The following is a 16,748-nucleotide window of genomic DNA, read 5'->3' on the forward strand; positions in this document are numbered from 1 at the left end:
AGTTTCTCACAATAATGGCAGTAATTAAAATTAAATTCTTTTTAGTACAGTTAAATGTAGCTGCACTTAAATGTTGGCTGTGTTCTTATCCAGTGATTGATAATTATTTATATCTGATGAATTTAAGCCGTGGAAAGGCAGCTTTTAATAGTAAATTGTAACCAAAATTATAATTTTGAGGGTTTTCTTTAAGTAATCATAACAAGGCCAGTGAAGGGAGGTAATTGCAGTGAGTGCTGCTGTTTGATGTTGTGTTCTCCTCTGTTGCAGTGATGACAGCATGGGGTATCAGTACCCCTTCACCCTCAGGGTAGTTCAGAAGGATGGAAATTCTTGTGCTTGGTGTCCATGGTACAGGTAAATTGTCCTTTTTTCCATTTACAGCAGGGAATCACTCCAGCAGAAAGGTAATTTATGGTAATGGGGCTGTGGTACATTTCAGACTTCAGAGGTAATATCAAACAATAAGAATCTGGAATGTAATTTCACCAGAGCTCTCTCCAGGCAGGCTTGCTCTGCAGCACAGCTTTTATGACTTGCAGAGCTGAAAGTTCTGCTGCCACAGAAACTTTAAATTAGGAGACAGAAATGAGATTATCCAGAACCTGTTAACCCCTTACAGTATTCTGTGTCTGTGTGCAGCCTTGGATGTCCACAGACCTGCATGGTCTGGGGGGATTCACACAAACCCACATTTTTAGATGTAATTCATCTGCCCCTGTGAGTTCCTTGCCATTTGAAGGGTAAGATCTAAAATGGGCAATGAGAAACTCACCCTGGAAGGATGCTTGGAATTTCCCATAAACAGAGACTTGCTAATGAAAATTCCAGACCTTTGCTGCAAGGTATTCAGGCCACAAACTAATTTTTTAGAAAGTGTTTTATAGCTCTTAAAATTAGTTATCATGGTGAAAATGACCTGTGGAGACAGAGCAGTGGAGTTTTTGGGGGTGTAGCTGGGTTTGGTCAGCACTGGATCATAATGGAAGGGACCTTAAAGATCATCCCATGCCAACCCCTCCATGGGCAGGGACACCTTCCAGTGGATCATGTGCAGGCAATGGTGGAGCTCACCCAGCTGCTTCCCTTTCTCACTGTGGTAAAGTTTTGCATTAAAAACACAAATAACCCTGAGCATTGCTGCATGAAAATGTCTCACACTGAAGGTGAGGCCTGGAGCTTGGAGGGTGCAGAGGAGCCAAAACAGGAGCAGAACTGCAATGTAGAAATGATTGGAGCCTGCGCTGACCACAGCCAATTTCTGCCCCAGGTTCTGCCGTGGCTGCAGGATCGAGTGCTCAGAGGACAGGGCCTGTGTGGGCAATGCCTACATTGCTGTGGACTGGGACCCCACCGCGCTGCACCTGCGCTACCAGACCTCGCAGGAACGGGTAAATGGCAGCAGGAACCTTTGTTCTCTGCTAGCACCTGAACACCACCCCCTGCAGCCTTTTGGGTTCTGTGATGCTGCTTTTGTCCCCTCCTGTCAAACCAAAGGCAGCAATCGTGGGACAATATATTCTGGATAAATCAATGTCTTGATGTTAGGCCTCTTATGTGCTCTAATGCTGTGGAAGGGAAGCTTTTAAAGAACCACAGCAGTGCATTTGCTGTCTGTTGTGAATTTCTTTTAAGCTAGTCAAGATATATAATAATATATTACATAATATATTACAGAATATCTTAATTTGATAAATTTTCTGTAACTATAAACAGTTATGCATGTGAGTAAACCTATTTCCTCATTATGCCAACAAAACTCATCTGAAGGGGAGCCTGTAGCTGGGTGAATCTGGAATAACTGTTCCAGTTTGTGAGTTTTATCTATAAAGTCGTGCTTTATGGATAATTTATAAGCAGAGCCCAAGTATAAGAACAGTGAATTATTTTTATCTGCCTCTCCATAACTGAAATGAAATTCCTGCTAAAACTTAACCACATCTCATTTTTATCTTTAATTCTGAACAACCCAGTGAAGTTATTTGTGATACTGTGAGGAGAGCCCTCCTCTGAGCAGTGTGTGTTACATTTCCAAGTCAGAGAGAGTTTTCTCTCCCTTTCAGATTGTGGAAGAACATGAAAGTGTTGAGCAAAGCCGCCGAGCCCAGGCAGAGCCCATCAACCTGGACAGCTGCCTGAGAGCCTTCACCAGCGAGGAGGAGCTGGGCGAGGATGAGATGTACTACTGCTCCAAGTGCAAGACCCACTGTCTGGCCACCAAGAAACTGGATCTCTGGAGACTTCCCCCTATTTTGGTAGGATCTTGTGTCATTTTCCTCCTCAGCAGCAAACCCAGAGCACATTGTCCCCAGATCTACCAAGTCGCCTTGCTGTGAATAAGATGATTTGCTTTGTTCGCACTCTGAGGTGGGACACTGACTGAGTTTGCAGGCAAATAAAGCAAACCTCAAATACTTTAGAATGTTTTTAGCTGCTGCCTTGCAGGAAATGGTGGTGGTTTGTGTTCAGTGTCAGCTGCTCTGACACAGCTCATGCTCAGATGGTGACAAGATCTCCTCTCTGGTTGTGGGACACCTGCAGTTCTTATTTTTCACATTTGGTAGTTTATTCAAAACAGAGAGTGCTGATCACTGAATTGAAGCAACCTTTGCCATCATTTCCATCTAATATGAAAATATTAGTTTCATATTTTACCAGCTCGATCCCAAAATCCACACTGCCACACAGAGCATGATTTTTACTAGCTTAGATAAAATGTGTATGTTTTGGGAAAAACTCTCTTTGAACAATAAAATTACTCACTGGGATGTCATTGCCCCCCTTTAATAATTTTCTCTACCATGTTTCCCCTTAGATCATCCACCTGAAAAGATTCCAGTTCGTTAACGGCCGCTGGATAAAATCCCAGAAAATTGTTAAATTTCCCAGAGAAAACTTTGACCCAAGTGCCTTTTTGGTACAAAGGGATCCGAGTCATTTCCAAAGGAAGCAGCTCACCCTGCAGGTTGAGAGCCTTCCTGAAGCACGGCCTGGCCAGGGGGACAGCAGGAAAGCAGATGTGCAGAGCACTGGCACAGCAGGAGAAGGGGACACACTGAACAGGAGTCCATCCTCCCTAAACACTTCAGTCCTCAATAATGTCAAAGGTAGGGAATGACTGGGGAAAATTCCACTCTGTGCTGGTGTTTGGAGGGGAAAAATGTTATGTACAAAATGTTAATGTTTGGGGTTTTTTTTGCCGAAGCACTACACTCGGAAATGGTCCTTAGTGAAGCTTTAGCATAAAAAATGAAAGAAAATTTAAGAAGTTGCTCAGTGACAACAGATATTGGTACTTGTGTAAGTGGGCTGGAATTAGTGAGGCATGTGCTTCTGCATAAAGTAATATAATTTCAGTTTTTAGGTGTGCACAAAGATGAGGTTTTATTTCTATATATTACTCATGAGCTGCAGTGACACACTGGGGTTTAATGTTTGGTTATTCAAAAATATCACTTTAAAAAGAAAACTAGGCTGTGTTTGTACTCATCTTAGTCATCTCTGTGCTTTCTGTCCCAGCATCTCCATCCTTGGGGAGGAAAAGTGGAACCAGCTGCCCCTCAAGTAAAAACAGCAGCCCCAACAGCAGCCCAAGGACTTTGGGGAGAGGCAAAGGGCGCCTGCGGCTGCCCCAGCTGGGGAAAAACAAACTGTCCAGCAGCAAGGAAAACCTGGCTGCAAGCAGGGAGAACGGTGCTGAGCACGAGCAGGGGGATGGCCTGACTAAAGGACAGGCCCTGGGGGGCAGCCAGAGCGAGCTGTACCCCGGGCAGGACAGCGAGGGGGCTCTGGCCAACGGGTACCTGTGGGAGCAGAGCTCGCTCAGCAACGGGCAGGGCGAGAACCACAGCGAGGACGACACCGCCGACGACCAAAGAGACAGAGACGACGTCTGGGTCAGCCCCATCTACAACCTATATGCAATCTCGGTAGGTGCTGCTCCTCCTTGGCACACTGCTCTGACCAAATGCCTTCCTTGGGTTTGTGCCAGCACAGGCATCTGTAGGGAAGGAGGGCAAAAGTCAGCGCCGTAAAGTCGCTGTAAAACTGGGGGTGAATTATGTGTCTGCTAATTTGCATGTGTGTGAAAAGTTAGTCAGCTCCAGCTGATGTCATGATGGCTCGTTCACAGATAATGAACTTGGGAATCATTTATTGGATGTTTGATCCAGCATTTCTTTTCTTCTTCCTTTTCCTCAGTGCCATTCAGGAATTATGGGAGGGGGTCATTACGTCACTTATGCCAAAAACCCGAACAACAAGTGGTACTGCTACAATGACAGCAGCTGCAAGGTAAAGCACTTCTTTTCCTCATTATTTCACATCATTTTTCTAACTATCTCAAATAATTTTTGCTTTGGTTACCCAGAGCTGAATAAATTTAGAATCGGAAATCCAACTAAAGAAATTTTAGAATCACAGAGTGGTTTGGATTGGAAGGAACCTTAAAGTTCATCCCATTCCACCCCTCTGCCATGGGCAAGGACACCTTCCACTAACTCAAACATTTGTGGAGAGCTGCTGTTTGAAATCAGGAACATCTCCAAAGCTGCACCAGATAAATATTAAAATTATTAGCTGAAATTGTACGTGAGGTTTTTTCCAAGGTAACATCTGTTCATCAGCTGCTCCCACAGTTAAGGGAAGATGCTTGTTTTGTACAAAGATGTAAAAATGACTAAGGATGGAAAGCCAGGAATACATTTCCATGATGGCAGCAGTTTGTATTCAGTTGGTGAATAACTCAGCTCTGACACTTCTAAGTATTTGCATTCATCACCATAAAATTGTCAGAGTTCCCAAGTAATTCCATGGAGCGAGATAACAAAGAGGGGAGACAGAACATGGGATTCCTTATGTGGCACCCAGTTAAAAACACCCTTTTAGGGGCAGCAGTGTGTGTCTGAAGTGCAGCAGTTGTCCCATGGGGTTTTTGTGGGTGTTTTCCCTGTGTCAGGAGTTGCACCCGGACGAGATCGACACGGACTCTGCCTACATTCTGTTCTACGAGCAGCAGGGGGTGGACTATGCCCAGTTCCTGCCCAAGATCGATGGCAAGAAGATGGCAGACACGAGCAGCATGGACGAGGACTTCGAGTCCGACTACAAGAAGTACTGTGTGCTGCAGTGAGCCTGAGCTCCTGGGCTGGGCTGGGGGAGAAACCCTGGGATGTGCCCCTGGGGAGGCCCTGACTGAGCCAGAGAGCAGCTTGTGGTTGTCATTGTCCCCTGTGAGCTGAAAGCACAAAAAGAGCCCCTGGTTAAGCAGTTAATATCCAGTAGTATTGTTTTGTTCTGTTTTCTCACTACATGCTCGAAACGTTTCTGATGTTGGACATCTGAGACTGCCACTGGCCTTTAAATCCAATGGTTTGAGAAAAGCCAACTAGGACCAAATAAGAGCTAAATTAAACATCCAAATAAGAGCTAAACAGAGTAGTGTAGAGTTTACCAACTGTTCTAACACCCCCCGAGGCTCTGGTTAGGTTTAAGGTAACGGGGAAAAACAATTTCTAGTGTTGTCTTTGGACAACATGATATTGCTACCTCCTTTTTCCTGCAGTTTTATTGCATTTTATTGGCAAAACAGGGAAGGCAAGAGAAGGAAAACTGCACAAATGGAAACAAATTATTGCCATGGGGAAGAAAAGTTTCCAGTTTTGCCACCACTAATGTGTGTCAGTTGCTTTCTTTCTGTATGTTGGGAGCACAACCAAATCATCATTTGAGAGGAGATTAATTTCTACACTTGAATGGTTTTATTATACTTGTGTTTTCTCCACGTGTTGGCTGTGCAGATCAACATGTTTCAGGAATGGCTTTTCTGCCTGAAGAGTGCTGGCTCAAAGTTTTTTGAGCTGCCTCAAGAAGAAACTTCAGGTTGGAGAGAGTAGTTGTGATTACACTCACGGTGTCTTAAAATGTGCACATTGCACAGAACGTTCCCAGCTTTTGGAAGGAGAGATGCTTGAGCTTATGTTTCATGACTGGTGTTGCTTTTGAAATTGCACTTTTGAAAATGCATCTGATTCAATTGAAAGCCACGTTTGTTTGGTTTTGTTGTTGTTGTTGTAAGGGCTCTGGAGTGAATGGCTGTGAGTATCCACTGTGTATTTCCAAGGAAGAAGCTGTGGCTGTCAGGTAGCTGTCGTAGCATTCATGGATGGAGGTTTTTTTTTATTGGTTTCCTAACTCAGTTTCTTGTTTTCAAAAAATTTGATTGCCTTTTGAAATTATCTTCTTTTTGTTTGTTTGTTACACCAGGTTATGCAAATACTTGCAATTAAACCAGACTTGCTTTCCATGCCCTTGCAACATGCTCTGTAATTCAAGGGGCTTCTTGCATGAAGGGAAGTGTGACTGAGTCTTAGCAGAGACTGGAAAAAAAGAGAGTTGGTTTTTTTTGAGCAGGCATTTCTTTAAACATTTTCAGTGTTAAATTGTTTGCATATCTGAATGAAGATAAAATTTTCACTCTTTTGGCCTTTTGTTCTTCAGCTGAGCTTAAGCAGCTTATTAATTTTGTCATGCATCATCTTCCCAGTTCTCTAGATTTTTGTACCTTCACTAACAAAACTGTTACTCACATGGTTCTCTGCCATTAATGTTTGGATTCATTTTGGGGTGTTTGACAAGAATGCCAGACCTTCAGCAGTTTATCATTTCCAGGAGGATCTGGGGTTTATCCATGGAGGAAATGCTATCAGCTGGTGTGGCTGTCTGCTCAGGCAGAGCCCTGCCAGCCCGTGGAGGCTGTGCCTCTTTGGGGACAGCAGATCTGTTCCAAAATGAGTCTTGTCTTACCTGTCAGGTGTTGCTCCTTATCCTCTATGGTCTTTTATCTTTAAAGTGGTCTGAACATTGAGCCTAAAGAGAGGCAGACATGACTAGTGAATTTCTAGGTTAGAAGCTTTTTCAACACCCACTTGTCTACTCCTCCCTCCGCAAACTCCATGAAAAGTGAAAGATTTTCAACTGATTTACTTTAAAATGTTTTATTTAAGCAGGTAGCACAATCTACTAATGTTATTTGATCTTCTGTGTTTGTTACATTGGTTGTAATTAATTTTTTAAATTAAATTAATTCAAGAATTAGTAGTAAATTTATTAAGTTAACTATTAACTACATTCACTTTGTAAATTATTGTATAAAACTTATTGACAATGCACTGACTTTAGAAAGATGTTAATGTACATAAATGCCTTGTAAATAAAATAGTGTTGATGTACTGGAATATGAGCTGTATTAAAACAAAGGTATTGGTAATTGTATATGGAGTGAACCTGTTTATCTGTAACTATATTATTCAAACAAATTAAATACTGTGGATGCAGATGAAGTGTCACTTCTTGTCAGATAATTTTTAATAACTGTTTTCCTGCTTTGAAGTGTCTGTGCTGCTTCTATGAAGCTTAAATACCTTTGTCAATCCAAAAGCTGAAGCACGGGCGGGCATCCAGCAATTCTTTACAGCTTCTTCATTGTTTATGAAAGGTAAGTTGGGTATTTTGTTGATGATAATAACACTTATTACTTGAAAACAATCCTTGTCAGCAGTGAAGTGATCCCTCAGGTACAGGAAGGCTTTGCTCTGTCTTTGGACAGGATCTGCAGGTACCTGACGTGCAGTCCTGGTGCCTGAGGTGTCCCTGGGCAGGCAGGGGTGGGAGAGCCCGGCTGCCCTCCCGGCCCTGCTGCCCTGCCAGCCCTGCTGCCCTCCTGGTCCTGCTGCCCTCCCGGCCCTGCTGCCCTGCCAGCCCTGCTGCCCTCCTGGTCCTGCTGCCCTGCCAGCCCTGCTGCCCTCCTGGTCCTGCTGCCCTCCCGGCCCTGCTGCCCTGCCAGCCCTGCTGCCCTGCCAGCCCTGCTGCCCTCCCGGCCCTGCTGCCCTCCTGGTCCTGCTGCCCTCCTGGTCCTGCTGCCCTCCTGGCCCTGCTGCCCTCCCGGCCCTGCTGCCCTCCCGGCCCTGCTGCCCTGCCAGCCCTGCTGCCCTGCTGGCCCTGCTGCCCTCCCGGCCCTGCTGCCCTCCCGGCCCTGCTGCCCTGCCAGCCCTGCTGCCCTCCTGGTCCTGCTGGTCTCCCAGCCCTGCTTTTCCCCTAGCAGGAAGTGGCTCTGGTTGAGCTGGCAACCAGACCAAAGTCTGCATAGGGCTGATGTCAGGAGCACGCATCACCTGCCTTCTTTAGCTGGAAATGAACCATTGTTCTTTTTTTACAGCCCCTGAAGATGCTCAGTGGGTATTTACCCAAGGATTAGCACGCAGCAGCATCCCCAGAGTGTGTCTGGAAGTGAAGCCATCTGTGGCTGGGATGGGAGGTTGGTGCCACTTTCCTGGTGATAACTCTCAGAGCACTGGTCATCCTTGGTCATTCTTACCGGGTGTGGTCACCTCATGGCTCCACTGGGGTCACTTGGGCATTTTCAAGGTTGAAAATTTCGTTTCAGTATAACGAAGTTCCTGTCATGAATTTCCCTCTGTTACTTTGAGGTATTGAAAGGGGAATTTAAAAGGATGAAACACTAATTACTAAGGATGTTGATACATGCTGCTGTCAGTGGTAAAGTTTTATTGATTTAGTGCAGCAGGGGACATTGGAGAGATGAAGGTGTCACATCCCTGCCCAAGCTGCAGCCATGTGCTGCTGCTGAATCCCTCTGATTCCCAGATCAGAACTGTGCAGGTCTTGCAGGAGGGTTCAGAAGTGAGCAGAGCCCCTTTTGTGAGGTGGGAGCAGTGGGAAATGGGCTCTGCTGGGTTTTCCCTGCTCCCTTTGTGTGTGGGGAGTTCTGGAAGCACCTGTCCTGTTTTGGGCTGGATCAGCCCAACTTCTGCAAACCTGGGGGGGCTTTTGGAGCTTCTGCTGGGAGGGAGGGGAAGGGACAGCAGGGACAGCACCTCTTGTGCCAAACCCTCTGATTCCCTCCAGAGAGAGGGGAGGGATGGGTGCACCAACCCTGCAGGGCCCTGCTGCCCACAGGAGTGACCACAGGAGTGACCGCTGTCCCTTCCCTTCCCTGAACCCCAAACCCAAAGGCATTTTCCATCCTGATCCAAGTGTTGGATCCGTTCTGGAGCTGCTGTTCCAGCCCTGCTCCCTGTCCTCCCCTGGGCTGCCACAGGAGGCTCTATCCGTGCTTTTCCCTGTATCTAAATATCAAAATATCCCAGATTTATCTGTGATCATGTCCTGAGAACGTGCTGGGCTCCAGGCACAGCCTCTGGCCCGGGGCCCGGAGCATCCACGTAGATATTAATTATATTAATTATGCCTTTTGTTACTCTTTTTCCCCTCAGGTCCTGTAAATTGAAGCCAGAAGTGAGTAAAATGCAGTCATCCATGCTTGCTGATTTATCGTTTCAGGAAAATAAAAACCTGTCAGGAGCTGGGGAGATTGTGCCTTTTGTTTGGGACAAGGCTCTGGCTTCCTCGATCGTGTGTAAAAGATTTCCTGTTTGTGAAAATGAAAAGCAATGTTTGATAAGGTCCCTTCAGCAAAATGAGTCACAAAGGAGAAAATAGATTAAGGATGCTTCTAGATTTGATAGAAATTAAATTTCACTGGGAGTTGTGAACATAGAAAACCAATAAGAAAATCTTGTGGCAAAATCCAGGTTTTATTTATGTTTGGGGTCATTTCAGACACACCTGAAGACTGAACCTCACCCAACTTTTATCAGTGCATTTAAAACTCATGATGAGAGCACAGAGATGTCCCCAGGTGGGTCACAAGCTGCTTTGGGTGGTCAGAGTTCATGCACTTCCCTGCCCTGCAAAAAAAATAAACAGCAGCAGATGCTTCAGAGCCTTTGTCAGAGTGTTTGTGAGAGCTGGCCATGCAGCACTCTCTGTACTCTGATATTTTTTTTATCTCAGTGCTGCTGAAATTTTTTTCACCGTTAGGTTTTTATTGGGTGCAAAGTCCAAATGAAGTGGCTGAGAGAGCTGTGGTGTGTGATGACTTCTTTTGGATTTTGAAAATAGTGTCTGTGAACGGCTGTGAACATTCTCAGTGTTGTTTCTCAGCTCTGTGTGAGGTTAAAATCCTCTGCTTTTCCCTGACCTGAACAGGGGAAGCACAGGCAGCTCCTGGGGCCCTTACCAAGGTATTATTTTGCATAGAGCTATTAAATCCCAAGTGTTTTCTGACTCTTCTCCAGCTTCTTATTCCCTCAAAGTACCTTGCAAATTAAATTGTCTTTACACCGTGAATTTGAGAGGTTTTGGTCAAACTGAGGTTGAAGGAAGGAACCAAACCAACAAATAGGTGGTGGATTATATACTATGTTTGGAGTCAATGAAAAGGTTTGAGGCAACAGGTTTGGCTCAGTTTTTACATCCCACAGAAGTTTGTCCATGAATTGCTGCATCTCTGGGTAATCTGGTTTAAATTTTGCTGAAATGTGATATAGAAAGCAGAGTTTTAGATTAAATCCCCTGTGTGTTTAGCATGTAATGAAATTGTGCCTTCACCTAACGCAGCATTTTGTTGGGGAAAATATTTATGTGTCTTATAAATAAACCTTGGTATCCCAAGGAGAAGCTGCAGGAAAGCTGGAGCGTGGGTGTTGCTTGGGAGCTGGAGAAAACAAAGGGAAGCTGCTGCTGCTGCTGGGCCAGAAAAGGATCCAACACCAGCACAGGCAAATCAAAACCCTTACAAATGGTGTTTGTGCTGTGATGTTTGGAGTAGGGAGACAATGCAAGGAACAGGGTGATTACAGAGCTCAGCCCGGACATTGTGAGGCAGATCCCTCCCTCCAGAGCTCGGTGACAGGGTGACAGCTGTCCCCTGCTGCCTGGGGAGGGCACAGCACATCAGGGGCTTGTCCAGAGCAGCTGGGGCTGCCCCTGGATCCCTGGAGGTGCCCAAAGCCAGGCTGGACAGGGCTTGGAGCAGCCTGGGATGGTGAGAGGTGTCCCTGCCATGGCAGGGGTGGCATGAGGATGTTTCATGTCCCTTCCAACCCAAACCATCCTGGCATTCCACCCAGGAAGGCCCTGGAGCTGCACACTGGCTGTGAGCTCGTGTTTGGGACCTTGCTTAGGAGTTAACATGTTGGAAATGTTTGCTTGCCATGTGGCTGTGCCTTTTTATCTGCAGGTTTGATTATATAAATGTTCCTGTTTAAGAGACACACGCCAGGGAATAAACCTCCGGGCCCACAGACTCTTTGAGCACAGGCAGCCCCAGCATTTAACTGGTAACAAAGAGTTGGAGTGGAAGCTTTTTGATGAAGGGTTGGCAGCATATCAGAGGAGCAGCTTGGCCACGAGATGTGAGCAAGGATGTCACACTGGGTGTTTAAACTTCTTACCTTTCCTTCCAATTCCTTTTTATTTTTTTTTCTCTAAGTGATTATGAATGAATTATAGGAGGGATGGTGATTGTTTTCAGTGTGTGTGTGTGTTCAGATACTGGCTCAATTAAAAAAGACATTAACTTTGGATTTTAACATAATCCAGAGATCTGGCTGCTCTAACTGCACTTCAAGTAGTAAGAATTAAGAGTGACCTGAAGAATGATCAGCTTTTAGCACGAAATCTCTTGTTTAACTGATTTAACTGGGCCCAAACCTCTGGCTGTAATTTGAGGTTTGCTTCCATGAGGGTGGCAGGTGCTGCCACACAGCAAAAGACAAGTGGAGTGTGAGGAAGGGTAGAGTTCAAATAAACAAAATGCACTAAGGGATGACTAAAGGCAGGTGGGGGATAGAACACAGAAGTGAATTTCCCTTCTGAGTATCCTCCCCTGCCTTTGGCTGCTGGGCTTTGATGTGGCAGAGCACAAAGAGGCTCCTCCTGTACCTGAGCTCTGTGTTCCAGGCAGAGCCCAGCCAGGTTATAAATCTGTAACGTTGCACTTCACCTTTTGTGTCTTGCTTAATGACCTTTTAAAAATAAATGCAGGATGGCTGAGGGGAACAGGATCAGTGGTGGAAAAGCTGACACGTCCGCAACCTGAGCTCTGATCCCTCTGATTGCTGCAGCCCGTTAAACAAAACTTCTTTTGCTTTGTGCTTTAAAAAAAATGAAAGAGGGAAAAGAGGGACAGGGAAGGGTTTTCTTAGCTGGGTTCTCTGTCTTAAAATGAAGCTGGAAAGTGCTTTGCTGGGGAAATGCTGCATGGAGTTACCTGCCTAAAGAACAAGGGTGCAGTCACCCAAATATCAAAATATATTCTATCTGCTATTTCATTTTCATGGAAAGCTGCTGTTTTAAGGTGCTTCTGCCCCTTTGGAATTGTCATCCTTCATTTCTCTTGCATAAAAATGACCATTTAAGATCCTCATCAGGCTCTTATTCTGTTTCCCACAGTACTAAATTTAATACGCACAGCCATAATATGAATAATGTCTGATAACGCTTACTCAAATCCTTGAAAATGTCAGTTATCCCTGAGGAATATCTTTCCATAAAATGTCCTCCACTTGAATGAAAGGAAAACTGCAGTTTCCCACCATTCCAGACCGGGACAATAATTTATTTTGGTGATGATTATAGTGGATATTTTTGATTCATGTGTACAATAGTAAAACTGACACTATTTTCTTTTGTTTGTGTATTTTGCTTAAAATAAAAGATTACTCCAAAGGAAGGCATTTGAGGAAGACTGCTTGCAGAGAGGGGCCAGATTTATTTTGGCTGGCTGTGCTGTCCTGTCAGCCGGACACCAACCTGCACCATTCCCAGTCTTTCACCCCTCTCAGCTGCCTTTGGCACAATAATTTCCCTGCTGGAGCTCAGCTGACTGATGCTGACAATCCTTTGCAAGCTGTACCAAAAACTTCCCAGCAATTTTACTGCTTAGGATTCCCCAAATCCTTTTGGAACACCAAAATCCCAGTGTGTTGTGGGCAGGTCCCTTGTATTACCTTTAATTTCTGCAGTTGTGCTGTGCCCTGTCTGGGATTTTATTTCTTTTGGTAGGGCCCTAATTAAATTTTTCTTTCAGAATATTGCTGTTTCCACCTAATCTTTGCAGTTCCCTCCTGTGCCTGGTTTTTCCCTGGCTGTGCGTTCCAGCCTGTGCTGCAGCCCTGGTTTGCTCCTATGAGCAGCTGAGATTTTGCAGTCATTGCTGGAGATTCTTTTTTAAACAAAAGAGGAAAAAGGAGTAAAGGATGGGAGGAGAGGAAATGAATTTCATTTTTATATCTTGCTGGTTTTCTTCTGTAAAGGACTGAAATCTGTGAGGGGGTGCTGAATCCCTGCGTCCCTGAGGGAACAACTCCTGTGCTTTCACCTCTGTCCCAAGGCTGAATCCTTGCCGAGCTCTGCTCAGGAGCACATAGGCAGGATTTTGGTGTGTGATAAACTTTACCTGAGGCATTTGAAAACTTTACCTGAGGCATTTGGGAACTTTTTACCTCAGGCATTTGGAAATCGCGGCCTGGGCACTGCCCGCGGTGCCACCGGGCCTTCACTGCCACAGCCCCGCGGCTGCCGCGGGAATTGCAGCGGACTTCAAAGGGTGATCGGAGTGTTTGTGCTTTAAGAGCTTTATTAAGAGCTTTATTGGCCTTTTTTTTTTTTTTTTCAGAATAAATCCATCGGGTTCCTTCACGTGTGCGCTCCTATCTGTGGGATCATAAACCCCAACATCCCGTTTATGGCCTGGCACTGCCACACGAACAAAGGGACAGCAGGAACCCGCCCAGGGGGGTGAGGTGACACCAGAGCCCTTTTGCAGTGCTTGATAAGACACTGGGCTCCTGCCAATCAAAAAAAAAAAAAATTGTTTAAAAATAGGGTTATAAAACCCTTGGAGGAAATGGAACCTTGGCAATTTTTCTGTGGGCTGAGGTCTCTCCACATTGCTGGGGCTGTCCCAGCTCCCAGTGCCCAAAATGTCTGAGCTGTACCAAAGGTTGGGAGCCCTGAATTGCCTGAGGAGATGGAAATGAGAGGTGAATCCTCCTCTCCTCAGATGTGTTTGGCAGAAAGGGAATATGGGGCACCATCAGTCACAAAGGGTCTCAGCTTCACAGAGAAGCTTCAGCACCTCCACAGTCAATTTTTTGTCTTTATCCTGATCTTTTTAAGACTTAAATTCCTTTTCCTCAGGGAGGTCACTGCTCTGTACCATGATTATTCTTATGTTTCCCAGTGGCTGCTGGGCTCCGGGACACGAGCCATTGTGTTTTACTGCCTGTAAGAAAAGCATTTTGTGTAAAGCTGGGAGCTTTGTGTACCACAAACTCCAATGACTGGAGGCTTACAAAGATACTGCGCTCTTGATAGGGATTGTCTATGATTTATCTGGAGTTTAATCTCGACATCAGCACAATCAGCAAAATGTAAAAGTTCTCTGCCTTCTTTCTCTCTCATAAATTCTTCATAACCACCCCCAATCTGCAAACTCATCCATCAAGATCTCTCAGTGCTGGGAACAAGGAGCAGCCCTGGTGGGGAGGGGAAGGGTGGTGACCTTCTAAAGGTGATTCCATTTGATGGAAACCAATGTATTTTTGTGAAGCAATAAAAAGGAAGGGCAGGGAAAAGTTTAGATGGCTTGGAGTGGATTATGGGGAAACAATAATCATTAAAACAGTGCTGGATGTCTAAATCGCTTCAGAAGATATTCATAGGTAAAAGGTAATAAAATAACCCAAATTGATTACCATCTTATACCCTTTATGATATAACTTTAAATGCAAATTGCACTCAACTGCAAGAAGGGAAATAATGTGCCAAAGGCATTTCAATTAATTGCTGTAGTTAATTACACTCATAATTTTACTTGTGTGACTAATTATAATCAGCTTTTAGTGGTGTATATGGATTTATTTCTGATACTGAAAGCCCCAAACAGCAGGTTATTTTTAGGAAATGCATTTAAACCTTGTAATGAAAACTGCATGTCCTCATTCTCAGCAGTTGTCTTGAAGGAGCTGTGTCTGTTCAGGAGGAGTTTGGAGGAGATCAGGAAGGAAAAATGTCCTGGCTGGGGTCACTGTGGCCCTGCTGTGCCTCCAGCTGGGGTTTCATTGCCTTTTCCACAGGTACACATCATTTACCAGCAAATCCTACATTTCCTTTCTTTAAAAATCCAATTTACATATGAATTTCTCCCACACAAAGCATTTTCCACAGCCACCTCAGTTCCCAGGTAATTTGTTTTTCTGTCATTGCAGAGTTTTTAAATTCCATCTCATTTTGGTGCTTTGTGGAAGAAAATCACCAAGTCCACTTTTAACTCTATCAAAAAGAGCCTCCTATCTCCAAAAGTAATGATTTTTCATGGAATCATTTATAGAATAATAGAACCATTTAGGTTGGAAGAGACCTTTAATATCATTGAGTCCAGCTGTGATTTTGGGGTGTTGCTCCTGTGCAATGGATCCCTGTCCCTGGAGGAGAGGGTGTTGATGTTACACCTGGTATTTATGAAACTCCACATTTCTAAACTCTAAAACCAGCCAGGAAAGTTTAATAGGCTTCCCTGTATGCTTTTTTTCTTCCTTTTTTTTTTTTTTTTTTTTTTTTTTTTTGACTACAGGTGGATGAAGGGTTTTTTTTACATGGATTTGCTGTGTGACATCTTTTTAATGGGGAGGGTGCTGGCAAGTGCTGTTTTCCCTGTGGAATCCATATCTGGCTGCGCAAAGAAGGAAAGGATGGAGGAAAAACCTTTGTCCTTCTCTCCCAGCAGCCACAGAAAACTAATTTTATCCAGACAAGTTCATTCTGAGCTGCTGTTTTGTCACAGGAGGAGCTGACTGTAAGTGGAGTTGCCAAATTCGTCAGAATTCTTTGTGGATAATGTAAATACATTTCTAGTGAGTAATGGTTTGGTTTCCTTGTCTCTCTGTGCTTCCTGAGAGAAATGTTTTGCTGAAAACACATTGTATTAGGGTTTTTTTTGAGCCTGCCCCTGCTGTCACCCCCTGTCCCTCTGATGACTGGGAAGGAGCAGTGCCTTCACCTCTCACACCTCTGGAGCTGCTCTCCAACCAAGGTGCAGCCCAAACCTGGGAAAGGATTGCTTGTGGATGGGTTGTACAAACCCCTGTTTGTTTTATTTGTTTTAACCCCAATTTTAATTGCCAGTGTTGTTTCATTTTCCCTGGGACTGCAGCTTTCAGCCCCACAGCCTTCAGCTCTGCCTCCAACATATGTGAAATGTATCAGTGCAGCTCTGTGCTAGCCCCAATGGACATGGGAAAATAATGTTCCTGCTGGATCCTTCCAAATGCCTCTGTTCCTCCCCCCACCCTTTCCTGTATCATGCCTTGGCTATTTGTCCTTCAGGAGTGACTGTCATTTCCTGGTGTCTTCACAATAAAAGAATTTCATGCCAAAGGCAGCCGAGACAAAATTCCTGAAAACCGGCACCTCGGGCTACCTGTGGAACAGCAAATTGCTTTTCCATAACCATCCTCACAAAGCAAATCTGATGTCCCACTCAAAGCCTTCTTGTCTTTTCCTGGGAACAGCTTTTGCTGGGGTTTTTGTTTATTCCCTGCATTATTGCTGCTCCTGTCCTTGTCCCCTCCTGCCCCAGAGCAGAACCTGGGTGCCATGGCAGAGCACAGATCTCAATCCCTGTGACAGCAGCAGAGCGAGAATTTCCCTGTCCCTTTCTGCCACAGCACTGAGCCATTCAGTAAAAACACTGATCCTTGCCCAGGGAGATTTTATTCCCATGGAGTTGGTGCTGAAGGGCTCTTAGAGGGACTCACCCTCTTTTCAGCAGAATTTTTTTTTCCTTGTAGTTCTGTTTTAATCTGGTTCATTGAGGCTGTGCC

General features: G+C 44.9%; 1 protein-coding gene across 2 annotated transcripts in view; it reads left to right on the forward strand.

Moving 5' to 3' along the window:
- Window positions 1-7,331, forward strand: part of USP32 (ubiquitin specific peptidase 32) — a 64,336-nt gene extending 57,005 nt beyond the window's left edge. For both annotated transcript variants that reach the window (XM_054287498.1, XM_054287499.1), the window contains exons 28-34: window positions 271-357; window positions 1,271-1,391; window positions 2,064-2,255; window positions 2,816-3,107; window positions 3,520-3,929; window positions 4,201-4,293; window positions 4,958-7,331. In XM_054287498.1, the coding sequence (XP_054143473.1) occupies window positions 271-357; window positions 1,271-1,391; window positions 2,064-2,255; window positions 2,816-3,107; window positions 3,520-3,929; window positions 4,201-4,293; window positions 4,958-5,131 (1,369 nt within the window). In that variant the 3' untranslated portion in view covers window positions 5,132-7,331. The remainder of the gene's footprint in view (window positions 1-270; window positions 358-1,270; window positions 1,392-2,063; window positions 2,256-2,815; window positions 3,108-3,519; window positions 3,930-4,200; window positions 4,294-4,957) is intronic.
- Window positions 7,332-16,748: the final 9,417 nt, after the last annotated feature.

Source organism: Melozone crissalis, unplaced genomic scaffold (assembly GCF_028551555.1).
Source record: "Melozone crissalis strain CALT ecotype California unplaced genomic scaffold, PUWL_Pcris_2 ptg000057l_1, whole genome shotgun sequence".
In the NCBI taxonomy this organism is placed as follows: domain Eukaryota; kingdom Metazoa; phylum Chordata; class Aves; order Passeriformes; family Passerellidae; genus Melozone; species Melozone crissalis.